General features: G+C 38.1%; 2 protein-coding genes across 6 annotated transcripts in view; one reads left to right on the top strand and one right to left on the bottom strand.

Annotated features, from left to right (window-relative positions):
- UBAC2 (UBA domain containing 2) overlaps nucleotides 1–12,940 on the bottom strand; it is a 101,644-nt gene that overhangs the window by 77,365 nt on the left and 11,339 nt on the right. The window contains exons 1-3 of one of the 4 annotated variants that reach the window (XM_042805857.1): nucleotides 10,495–10,524; nucleotides 8,745–8,864; nucleotides 8,209–8,315 (exon numbers count right to left, since the gene is read on the bottom strand). In XM_042805857.1, coding sequence (XP_042661791.1) covers nucleotides 8,209–8,315; nucleotides 8,745–8,864; nucleotides 10,495–10,509 — 242 coding nt within the window. In that variant the 5' untranslated portion in view covers nucleotides 10,510–10,524. Of the gene's footprint in view, nucleotides 1–900; nucleotides 1,146–8,208; nucleotides 8,316–8,744; nucleotides 8,865–10,494; nucleotides 10,525–12,940 lie in introns of those variants that run through there. The other 3 variants (XM_042805855.1, XM_042805856.1, XM_042805858.1) reach the window with 3 other exon arrangements.
- GPR18 (G protein-coupled receptor 18) lies at nucleotides 1,889–6,908 on the top strand. 2 transcript variants are annotated; one of them, XM_032997030.2, is made up of 4 exons: nucleotides 1,889–2,040; nucleotides 2,363–2,435; nucleotides 4,529–4,658; nucleotides 5,575–6,908. In XM_032997030.2, exon 4 carries the CDS (start codon nucleotides 5,619–5,621, stop codon nucleotides 6,585–6,587), a length of 969 nt encoding a protein of 322 aa, XP_032852921.1. In that variant the 5' UTR covers nucleotides 1,889–2,040; nucleotides 2,363–2,435; nucleotides 4,529–4,658; nucleotides 5,575–5,618; the 3' UTR covers nucleotides 6,588–6,908. The 2 variants fall into 2 exon arrangements, with proteins under 2 accessions (XP_032852921.1, XP_042661793.1); XM_042805859.1 differs by lacking the exons at nucleotides 1,889–2,040; nucleotides 2,363–2,435 and having other exon boundaries at nucleotides 3,220–4,658.

Genomic DNA, 12,940 nt, shown 5'->3' with positions numbered 1-12,940 from the left:
TTCAGGTGGGAAGGGACCTCTGGACTTCTGTACATTAATTTTCCCAAAATAAAGCATTCTTTCCTAGGAGAGTCCAAAAGCACAGTTATTCTTTTCTAGGAGCCACACACTTTTTTTGAACCTTCTAAAAATACCTATGTCACTGAATCTCAATGAGCTTTCACTGAACTTGAAAACAGTATGAGTGACTCATCCTGCTGAAGCAGGCTCCAGAGTTGTTTTGCTAATGATAAAGCCACTGAAGTTTTCAACACTGGTTAGTCCTTTTAAGGTACTCCTTAATCCTAAAATATTAACCATTTTTTCACTGATTTATATTTCTAAAGGATGGTCTAGGTAGGATTTGCAGCTCATTGCACTTAAGAGGTCTTTAGAATAATCAGAAAAATTAAGCTTGGTATTAGTTCACCTGAACAGGAAAGACCAAATATCTCATAGAATCATAGAATGGTTGGAGTTAGAAGGGACCTTGAAGACCATCCAGTTCCAACCCCCCTGCCCCGGGCAGGGCCCCCTTCCCCCAGCCCAGGGTGCTCCCAGCCCCGTCCAACCCTGGCCTGGAACCCTTCCAGGGAGGGGGCAGCCACAGCTGCTCTGGGCAACCTGTGCCAGTGTCCCACCACCCTCATAGTGAAGAATTTCTTCCTAACATCTCATATTTAAAGATATTATTAATCTACACACTGAAAACCACACCCAAGTCCCTCCCTGTGATTACTTCACCCATTACACTTAACCTATGCAAATATCTACCCACTACCGCAAACACATTCACTGGAGATAAAACATGACTCCAGTAGAGAGGGTATTTTTCACAGAAGTTATCTTTAGCACTGAGTGAGGACCACCTACCTACATTACTTTTACAGACAGTAAAGAAAGATATCCTCACAAACAAACCTGATTATGGCCACACCTGAACTGCAGGACTTTGTTGCTTCTGGCACCCATCCTGGCAAATTCTTGACTGCATGCCAGGAAGAGACTGATTCACTTGATGTTCCTTTCCTCAACTTAGGTTTCTCTGCTTCGTTTGCTGAGGAAAAAAAAAAAAAGGAGGCCGCAAGATGTACTAAACTCTCTGTAGTGTGCTTCAACATCCCAGAGACTGTCGGTCAGAGACCTGGAGCTAGCGAGCACTCTACAGAGAATTTGGAATGATCTCCTTCTATGAATGGCTCTTTCAAAAGGTCAGATCTTTTTTTTTGCACTAAGAAAAAAAAAAAAAAAACAACAAACATAGGATCTTAGTCTTCTTTACTTATTAGCCTTTGTGAACAGTATCATACCACCAAAGATGTCTGCTGTAGTGACACAGTGCAGAGATTTTACTCCATTTTAACAAAGGCTAAAGGCTTCCCTCGTACAGCATTTTTCTGCAAAGCTTTTCAGTAGGCATGGTATTATTTTAGACAGCAAATAAAATATAGAAACATTGCTATTGTGTTAGTAAAATATGGTAAGTACAGGCATAAACGAAGCTGTGTATTCAAGTGAATCAAACTTCTCATTTCAAATGTAGCAAGTTTCTGTCACTTTCAGACTGACTACTATCCAAGGCAATATAAATAAAATGGGGATTTCCACAAAGAACAGACTATGCTCTACAGAAAACACATTTACATTGTGCTTATTAGAAACTTCTGCATAACCACGATGCATATTCTTGCAGATATCTTTGCATGTAAACATTAACCAAAAATATGCTTTCATTATACCACAAACATTAAAAAAATGTATTTTAAAAAGATACATAGTACAACAGTGCAGGTTGACCACACTGGAAACATTATAAAAGCTTGCCTGTTAAAAGGTACTAGACATGTCAGTTCACACACACCACACGTATGTATGCGAAATACTACCTTTTAAGCATGACCAATAAAAGATCTCAGAACTAGGCAGAGTACGTCACTGCTTCCTGCCTGTGAAGAGGAGCTATTTTAGCTAAGTGAAGCTGAGCAGAGAAGAGGAAGTCTAAACCTTCTACAGATTTGGGGCTAAGAAGCATCTCTGAAGTAACTTTGTAGTGCACAAAAGGTGAGTAATAAACCATTATGCTGTGCTAACCAAGTAACATGGATGTTTATGTATGCTCCTAAGACTTCTTCCTTCAGAAGCTGAACGTGGGCATTAATTCTAGAACTAATGAAAAGATATTTAATTCTTTAATGCACTTTCAAAGTATCAGTAGCATTCTATAAATAATATTTAAAGCAAAATTACCGCATTTGGAAAAGCATAGTGCCATAAGTACTGCTGTTTATGATTTTAATAATAAATTTTAAAATATGCAATAACTAAAAGCATTGGTAAGTTTTCACTAAAGGAAAAATGTTTGCTTTCATTAAACTAAAACCAGGAGAAGATCTTGTTGCTTGGTCTCTCTGTGCTTCGCTGAAAGACATGTCCTCCTCAGGGAAATGTGAGCAAAGGTAAGGGACAGCCAAAGGAAAAAAAAAGGGGACTGGGAAGAGACATATATGCATAATCCTTTAAATTAAGTAATTGTTTCCTAACACATAGTATGAATCTGGGGAAAATATTTAATTCTTGTTTTGTTCTGAAAGTCTTTGTTCTTGTACACAGCACCTAGATAGACTTCACAGTTCAACATTAGCCATTCAGGACCTCAGCTATCATTACAAAATTAAAGCAGATTGATAAAACATACAGACCACCATCAGAGTAATCATTCAGAGTTAACACAAGCAGACAGCCACAAATCAGTGACTCCAGGGGCTCTTCAGCAAGCGTTTTAATCAATATGAGTAAGTGTTCCCATTATGAGAAACGGCAACTAGGGCAAAACCATCCACTCAGAGGCACCCAAAGATCTACTTGGGCTGACCTGGGAGATATTAACCTGAACTCACGCAGACAAGTACTGATGGAAAAAGTAGAACATCTGCATTCATGTATAAATGCAGATAGGTAACTAAACACTTTTTAAAAAAATCTCATTATTTTTTACCTACAAAAATGTTAAATTTTAGATTCTTAAAAATTAAATTTAGGACAAATACCTAATTATAACGCTGATGTGCATTTAAACACCCAAAGTTTGGAAACAATGTCTTCAACAACAACAAAAAAAAACCCAAAACTTCTTGTTATAGTAAGTCCATTCTTTGATACATCTCAAAACTAGCACAAACTTGAAATAACCAGCAAACAAGGCATGGAACCACAGGTTTTCCTGATAGAAGCTCACCCCAGATTCAGCTTCCTCTCTTCCCATCAACATCAGCCTACTGGTTATTTCGGAAACAGGACTTGACCAGAAACTATTACAGTCACTGCAAGTCAAAAGGAGAGAAGATCAAAACCAAAACCAAACCTCATGCTGTTTATTAACATTAATCTATAAAAAGTGAATTCTTCTACCTACCCTATACATTACTACTAAATTCACCTGCTAAATCAGTCAGGATCTTGAGATAAGTAGTCATGTGCTGTGTCATACACAATCAGTAGCAAGAGAAGAAAAAATAGAACAAAAGAGAAAAAAGACACTTAAAACCTGTGGGAGTGTGCGGGGGTGTGTGTGTGTGTTAATCAGTATTTGGACAATTTTATGCATAAGTAATGAAAGTGGGGCAGTATGCCAGATAATATTTCAACTGTGCTACAAGCACATGCTACAAAAATTTTCTTTCAAGCATATATTATCTATCTTTCAATAAGGTCTGCTATCACTATTTACAGTTTTTATTTTTAGTGTTCTTCACACAATGAGGTATTTCAGAGGCATTCTTACAGATGCCCTCCAAACCTGTTTTTTGTCAGTATTATACACATAGCTTTTCCCACACAAAACAAATTCTGTTACATGTTCTAATGACCTCATCTGATCAGAAAACACACCTTTTTGTTTTGTACAGCTGAAAAAAAAAATTCTTTGTGACAGAAGTTTAGAGCTAGATACCTGTATGCAGTTTTGGTGGGTTGTTTGTTTTTTTTGTTTTTTTTTTTGTTTGTTTGTTTTTTTGTTGTTGTTGGTTTTGTTTGTTTGTTTGTTTTGGGTTTTTTTTTTTTTGTTTGGTTTTTTTTGTTTGTTTGTTTGTTTGTTTTTTTTTTAATAGCTGTAAAGTGGGGAATTGTAAGAAAATCAGAAGTCCAAACTTCATATTTCAAGGCAGAAACCAACTTGAAGAAAGATTTAATAGGTCATACCTAAGATAGTTGCCCCATGGATACTCTTCTCAAAACCAGCTGATATTTATCAGTGTCGAACAAGGATGCTACATTAATAAACACTGGTTCAACTCCCTGTGTATTCCTATACCACTGAAAAAAGCACCTGGTAACATTACAGTGAAAGCACAAACCAGATGAGCAGTAACAATAAGCCTTTTTTTAATGCATTGTCCACTTTTGGAGATAAACACACAGGAGCTGTGCACTCTTGCGCTCTTGAGGATAGTTTTGGTGCCTAACTGATACTGTGGAAGTTAGGTGGCTCTCTGTCACAAGTGGGAAGATCACACAAACAACTAACTCCTTCCTCTTCCTCCTCTTCACAAAGCTGCCCCAGAGCTGGGTAAAAGGCCAAACAAGAGGAACCTTCCCATGCAAAGTCATGAAACTGTGACCACAGCAAGAGCCAGGAAAGCAGGTGGGGTGTGGGACAACCAACGCGCCCACGCGAGCACCAGGTAAGGTCTGCCACCCACAAGTGGCTCCCAAGTAAACCGGGGGACAAACTCTTTCATGCTCTCATCATCTGAGCCTACATAATGACGTGTCAAATGACCAACTCCTATGACCAAGAAACTGAGAGGAGCAACACAACTGCGCTCTGGAGCAGCTGGCTACCAGCCAGCAACTTTCCCCCGCCAACAAATACTGTTCACACAGCGCCTGGTTGGACACTGCGCTGCTTCCCATCTTTTTACTTTTTTAAATAGGAAGTCTATCAATCTATTCACCTCATTCATATGTCAAGTGGTTGTTTCTAATGCCCTGGGATTAAATACTGTATTAGATGTTACATAGCTATTAAGATAGTTTTTTAGAGTCTTTTATGACAACAGCATGCAGCTATTGTTTGGGGCACTCAGTTGTTCCTACAGAGATAAAACACAAAATCAATACTTCATTTTGCATATCCAAATGTCACTACATGCCATGCTCACTTACTTCTTTTCATAATTTGCTTCAGTCATTAGTTTTTCAACAGGAGCAACTTGAAGAAATATTTTCTTTAGAAAATAGCTCTCTTACCTCAATTACAGCTGTTTCAATCTAATTATCAGCTACTGGAGCACACTCAAAGCAGCTGGTCAATCTTGACTTTTTGATTCCTTATATAAGAAATCTCTTAAGTAATTAAAAGCATGTAATTAAAACCAGCTTATAAATACTATTTCTCACAACTCTAGCAGTACACATATTTCTTTCAGAGCACAATAATGTATTTGTCGTCAGAGAAAGCAACAAAGCTAGGACATTTTCACAGCTAAACAATACAATCTCATCACTAAACTCCATCTTACAACCACCTTCTTGTTTGTTTTTAAAGGAAGTTTTTATTTGACTGAGAAGAACTTTTCACATTTTATTTATTTTTAGGGTATTAATGGAGTGCAACAACTATTCCTAAATTCAATTAAACTATGATGTCTGGAAATAAAAACCACCCTGAAGAATACAGGATCGCATCACTGGTCTTCTACAGTTTTGTATTCACAGTGGGATTGTTGGTAAATGCTACTGCACTATGGGTTTTCAGCTGCACTACCAAGAAGAGAACAACTATAACTGTATACATGATGAATGTGGCATTACTGGACATAATTTTTATATTTTCCTTGCCTTTTCGGATAATCTACTACGGGAAAGAAATGTGGCCTTTCGGAGACACATTCTGTCGGATTATCAGCGCTTTCACTATATTTTATCCAGCCATTGCTCTGTGGTTGCTCACTTTTATAAGTGTAGACAGATTTATGGCTATTGTCCAGCCCAAACATGTCAAAGAGCTTAAAAATACAAAAAAAGCTGTGCTGGCTTGCACTGGAATCTGGGTAATGACCCTCGCAACAACGTCCCCACTGCTGTTTTTACAGTCTGATCCAGACAAAGCCCTGAATTTTACTACCTGCATCAAAATGCTTGATATCATCCATTTAAAGGAAGTAAATACACTGAACTTTTCTCGCTTGATTTTTTTCTTTTTGATTCCCTTGTTTATCATGATGGGGTGTTATCTAGTCATTATTTACAATTTTATCCATGGCAAGACTTCCAAACTGAAGCCTAAGGCCAAGGAGAGATCCATAAGAATTATAGTTACTCTGATTGCTCAAGTACTTATCTGCTTTGTACCCTTTCACATTTGCTTCGCCTTCCTGATGTTGCAAAATGAAGATACAACTTACAATCCCTGGGCAGCCTTTACCACCTTTCTCATGAATCTCAGTACGTGCTTGGATGTTATACTATATTATATTGTTTCTAAACAATTTCAGGCAAGAGTCATCAGTGTAATCCTTTATCGTAATTACCTTCGAAGTGTGCGCAGGAAAAGTTTTCGAACTGAAAGTGTAAGATCACTCAGTAACATGAACAATGAAATGGTATAAAAAGAGAAAAAAAAAAAAAGTCAGGGGACTTTTATAATGTAAACAAGTGATCATTTTCCCAAATTCTAGCCTTCTGACTACACTGAAGAGTATTCTATAGCCAGAGGTAACAGACAGATTTGTTGAACTGTAAATATGAGAGAAGCAGAGTAATAATTGCACTTGTTTATATTTGCTCAAAAGTTTTTGTAAATCTGAAATGGACTAAAACCTAGTACCAGTGTTAAACTTTCCATTGCTTTTGTCACCTCAAAAGACTGTGAATGTTGTCAGATATGAAAAAGTGACTATTAGTATAATAAAACAGACAACACTGAAGAATTCTTATGCGATGTATAGTTTTTTTTTTATATTTGCACAATCAAATGCTCCTGGAACTACTGTATATCCCACACTTCTAAAATTAGCTTCATTCTCTCAAGATCAATGTTAGCATGACTTAAAGAGAAAGCATATGTAGGCAACCTTTTTCATTCAAGTAAAAATTTCTTTGATGTAGCTTTCTTTGTAACTGACAACATTCTGCAGACACAGATAAAAAGACCATCAAAAGGTATAATAATAGTTCATTAGTTCCCTGTGGGTACGATGTGTACATTTATTATACCCTACTCCTGCACAAAGTATCTTTTTACACAGATGAAAATACTGCATTTGTCCAGACACAGTAGCAGCCTATGTCCCAGCAAAAAACTTCAAGGTAGCAAATATGAGTAACTGCTACTATTCAAACTTTCAACTCCTTTTGAATACTCACACGCTACAAAAAAATGTATCTTTATAACGTCAAACACATGCTTTTTCTTCCTTATTAAATCAGCCTTCAGCTACTTTCAAGAGACACAGTAAAACAGTAGAAATAAAAAAAAAGCCTAGTATAGTATTTAATAATAAAAATCTCACTCCAAGAGCTTTTCTTATTACCTCAGAGTGTGTGACACATGGAAACTCAAGTCTGTCTGAGGCTGATCTCACTTGTCAGAAGCTTAACCACAAAGGCTCTGCAAGCTCTGTGGCTCTACTGTAACATACATCTCTTAAGTGCTGAAATCAAAAATACAGGCTATGTAAAACTGAACCACAAAATTCCTTAAAGTTTTAAGAACTTCAGGTGCAAGCCCTAAATGGAATAACATACTCTAGCACTCAGTTTTTGAAACACAAACATATGAAATACCAGCATGAATTGCTTATAACTGCATATGCCTTTAAAAGTGAACATAAAGATGAGAATTACAGTTGTGCTGTCTTTGTGATTTAAGAAAGAAATCAGCACCAGCCTGATTTCAGTTCTCAGATTTACTGGTTTGAACAAAACCAAATACAGCAATTGTTTGTACACTGCAAGTTGTGTTTCAGTCATGCTGACAGTGGAAATGGAAGTAACAGAATAGAACATAATCATTATATGGATAAAATATAAATTAAGCACAGATCTCAACTACGAAGTTAATGCTTGAAAATATAATAGTTGTGCCAAGAACCTTTAACTGTATTTCAGAAGAGGATTAAATTTAATATGAAGGGTTACATGAAGAAAGTATTTTTTTAAATTAAAATCTGTACAAAATAATCCCTTGAAACTGTATCTAAAATAAGCAATCCATTAGGAGCTACTTACAAACCAGAAGGCAAGCTGTTGATAGTGATGCCAAATACATACTCAGTGATTTCTACAAGGAGAAGATCAAACAAAGCTGAGAGCATCCAAGCACCCAGTAAAAAGGACTGGAAATAAAAAGTTTAATTTTCATTAATTGAACAGTTCAAAAGTAAGTTTTCAATGTATCTCTAAATAAAAGAAAAAACAAGGCAACCACTATACTAGTTCAATTAAACAATGTTATGTCACTGGCACAACATAATTCCAGATCTAAATGTCTAGATACTGAAGAATGAAGTGTTAGACTTGTTACCAAAATTAAATTCTATGGGTCTGATAACTTTCAGCTGCAAACTTTAATTAGAATAATCCACTGACTGCAAGATATTATCAATATAAATTTATATTTATGGAAACCAAATTACCTTTAAAATTCTTTAACATATGTTTCTATACAAAATGTTAGTAAAAACACTGCAATATTAATCCAAGACTACAAGATTCTAAACAGTGTAGAAAACAGTTTCTGTTAAAAATACATAACTGGAACTTACCGAAAATTTTCTGCTGCCATATCTTCTTTCAAATATTCTAAAGTTGTAAATGAGTAGACTGCTGCAGAATGTGTCTTTCAAATCAAGACATATTGTTCTCCCACATAAAAGTCTCCAAATCTAGAAGGTTAAAGATCATCATGTCAAGTCTCTCTTCAAGAAAATTCTTTACAGAATTTGTCCTCAGACTGAACATAATAGTGAGGCCAGATAACAAAAATGCAGTACATTTAGGGAGGGAAATAAAGTAGCATCTTATGGAGCGCTCAAGGGGTCTGTTTAAAAATAAAATGTTTTCAAGGAAGAGGTCTACCTGTTAAAGTAAATCAACAATTGAAATGAAGTCAAATACATTTCTATGTCCCCAGGTCACATTTATATATAAAAATGGAAATCACAACCCTAGTAAATTGTAGAATTATATTAAAAAAAAATTTTAAGTGACCTCCAGAAACCAACCAGTCCCATGTACTGCTCTAAGCAGGTCTAATCAGATCAGCTTGCTCAGGAACATGTCGAGTCTTGAATACATCCAAGTATAGAGATTCCACAACATTTCTGGGAAACCTGTGTCAGCGTTTGGCCACTCCCATGGTTTAAAAACTAAATCAAATCCTTACATCTAGGCAGAATTTCCCATGTTCCACCTTGTGTCCACTACCTCTTGCACTACCTCAGTGCACCTTCAAGCAGAGTCTGGCTCCAGCCTCTCTATAGCTTCTGATCAGGTACTTGTAGACAGCAATAAAGTGTCTCCTCTTTGCCTTCTCTTGAGGCTGGGCACACCCAATTCTTTCAGCCATTCTTTATAAATCGCATGCTCCAACCCTCTGACTGTCTTGATGGACTCACTCCAGCTTATTTACATCTTTCTTGTACTGAGGATCCCAGAACTTGGCACTTGTGAGACCACATCTAGAGCACCATGTCAACTAGAGGAGGAGGGTCACTTGCCTTGCCCTACTGGCCACACTCACTAATACAGTCCAGGAGATGGCTGGCCACCTTGGCTACAAGAACACACTGTTGACTCCTGTTGTCCACCAAGATCCACAGTTCCTTCTCTGCAGAGCTAATTCCCAAGCACTCTCCCCTCCAGCCCGCACTGTGGCAGCCTGAGGTTATTTCATCCTAGAAACAGGACTTTCCAATTCATGAAGATCCTGTCAGCCCATTTCTTGGGCTTGCCAAAGTCTCTCTGAATAGCAGCCCTGCCTTGCAACACATTGGCCATTTCCACCAATTTTGGATCACCCACAAACTTGCTGTGTGCACTCCATTCCATCGTCGAGGTCACTAACGAAAACATTAAATAGTACCAGTCCCAATACTGATCTCTGAGGGACCAATCCCGAATTTCTAGGAGAATTTGTTTCATCACTTTCTCAGAGATCCAGATGATTCTGACTGGCCTGTAGTTCCCCAGTATCCTTTCTTGCCTTTCCTGAAGATAGGAATGACATCTTTCTTGCAGTCCTCAGGAATCTTCCTTGATCGCAATGACTTGTCAGAGATAACCCAGAGTGGCCTCACAGTGACACAAGCCAACTCCTCCAAAACTTGTGGGTGTATACCATCATGTCACATGAAATTATGTATGTCCAGTTAATTTAAATGTTCCCTAGCCTGATCCTCTTTCACTGAGTGTAAGCCTTTGTTACTCCAGACTTCTGCACTGATCTCAGCAGCTTGGGACTGTTGAAAACAAGTCTTACTACTAAAGAACCACAGCAATGCAAGCACGGGATACCTTGGCCTTTTCCATCTTCTTCTGTCTCTAGGTCTCCATTCCCATGCAGCAGGAGGCTCACATTTTCTTTAGTCTTCCTGTTGCTGATACTCCTGTAGAAGCCCTTCTTGTTGTCCTTCATGTCCTTTGTCAGATCCAACTCCATGTAGCCTTTAGCCTTCCTAGTCCATTCCCATGCTCAGACAGCATCTCCATTATTTTTCCCAGGTCACCTGATCTGCTTCCACCTCCTGTGCTTCATTTTTATGTCTGAGTGTAGTCAGGAGCTTCTTGTTCATCCTTACAGGCCTCCCAACACCTTTGCTTTACTTTCTGTACGCTGGATGAACCATTCTCAAGCTTGAAGGACAGGCTCCTTGAAAACCAACCAGATATGCTGGTACACTCTTTTTTCATTAACTATATCGCATAGTAGTCTTCCAAGCAGATCCCTGAATAGGCTGGAGTCCACTCTCCTGAAGTCCAGGGTTGCAATCCTGCAATTTGCCTTGTCTCCTCCTCTCAGGCCTGTTGCAGCATTCCTATCATGTGAGCTAACCCACCACATCTCCATGACCTCAGTGACATTGTAGCCCTGTAATGACATATGACCTTTAATTCCTCTTATTTGTTCCCTATGTAGCACACACTAATGTGCAGACACTTGAGGCACCCAGTCACGCTCATTTCCCAGAAAACAGATGGGAGTGTTCCACATAATGCTGTCCCACAGGCACTTCTTTATTTATGTGCATACACTTGAAGTAGGTCCTTTTCAGTCCTGTTTTGTTGGTTACAGGATCCCTTCTGTTCACATCATCCTGTACCCTTCGCTGGCTAACCCAGTCCACTGCCTCCTCACTTGACTGTGGGTTGTCATCTCCCTCCTGTGTTGTTCCTGTCTTAAAGTTCTCTTCAGCAGGCTGGCCTGCCTGTTTGCAAAGATGCTTTTGTCCCACTTGGCCAGGTGGATCCCATCTCTTCCAAGTAGTCCTCAATTCTCAGAGAAGGTCCCATGGGCACAAAAACTGACTGTTGCCAACACCAGCTGTGCAACCTGTTGTGACCCACAGGATTTGCCCACTTCACCTTCGTTGGGTGCTCCCAGTTACCTTTGTGTCCAGCACATGTTGAGAAATGGCTTGTAAAAAGATTTGCTCCATGGCCTGCCTAGGGACCAAGGTAAGGCTGAGTGGCCTAATGTTACCTGGATCCTCATTCCTGCCCTTCAAAGATGGTTTCTTTGAATAAGACACATTTACTACTGTTTTTCAGCAGATCAAACACATGTAAAGAGAGGATTCTTCTAAAGACAAACTGCAAAACAAATGAATAAGCAAACAAACCCCAAACCCACTAAATTTCCATTTAAAACTTGGTTAGTTTCTCAGACTTCCTCCTCCCCCTACCCAAACACTTGGTCTTAACACTTTTAAAAGGCAGATATTAATTTATGTATTTTTGCTGCACAGCATTAGCAAGACACTTGGAAAATATCAGCAGTTGAAGTCTGCATCATTACAGTAAAGCTCTTGTCCTTGACAAAAAAGATCACAGAGAGTGCAACAGCACAGAGTATCACGAGCTAGGTCGAATAATCTTTTAAAGTTTATAGACTACAGTTGGCATCCTCAAAAACATTAAGTTGACAGCATACTTTTTTTTTTTGATCTAACTGTAAAACATGTAGGGTAAAAGAATTAGAGGCATTTGCTGATCCTTCTCTCTTGAGCAGCAGTTTGCAATTTCAAAAAATAAAAAAAAAAAAAAACCAAACCAAAAAACAAATCCTCACAAAACCTATGTAATCACTTCTAAGTGCATTATTACAGCAATTACAACTGATACTAAGCTGAGAACAAAACCTTACAAGAAGCAACACCTAGAAGATAGAGTATCTCAGTTTGACCTGGGAATAAGCAAGAAATGTCCGGTAAAATAATTAACCAATCCAGCAGATTACTGAGGTGCATGACAAACTCCCCCATCACTTGGAATCTTCAGATCAGAAGCAGCAGTTCTATTCAACAGGTGAATTCTAGTTTCTCACAACTAACTACAATAGAAGTTACAGAGTGAAAGTTATGGCCTCCATTGTTAAAATAAACCATATATAATCAGGGTATCCAACCACAGTACCACTCTTCAGCTCAAAACCTAAGCACAATAAGATATTGACAATCATACCAAAATACTTACATTATTACACAGGTTAAATCACATTTAATTCACAGCAAGTTTCCAAATGCCAGTGACTGGAAAAGTTATACAAGCCAGTCATTTCCCAGACAAAAGAAAGAGGTGAAACGCCATGTTGATCATTTCAGATCAGTTTTTCTCACTTTTTCCAAAAAGTAGTATACTGGAGTAACATTTAAAAAGGTAGAAACAAGCTGGTCTACAACAGTCAACAAAGAAAAAGAACCAGAGGAGAAACAGACTGGGAAAATAAAAAAAAATCTCATAG

This window comes from Tyto alba, unplaced genomic scaffold, assembly GCF_018691265.1.
Source record: "Tyto alba isolate M040663 unplaced genomic scaffold, T.alba_DEE_v4.0 Super-Scaffold_45, whole genome shotgun sequence".
NCBI lineage: Eukaryota > Metazoa > Chordata > Aves > Strigiformes > Tytonidae > Tyto > Tyto alba.
Note: the sequence above shows the minus strand (reverse complement) of the source record. Positions and strands in the feature narration are given on the sequence as shown.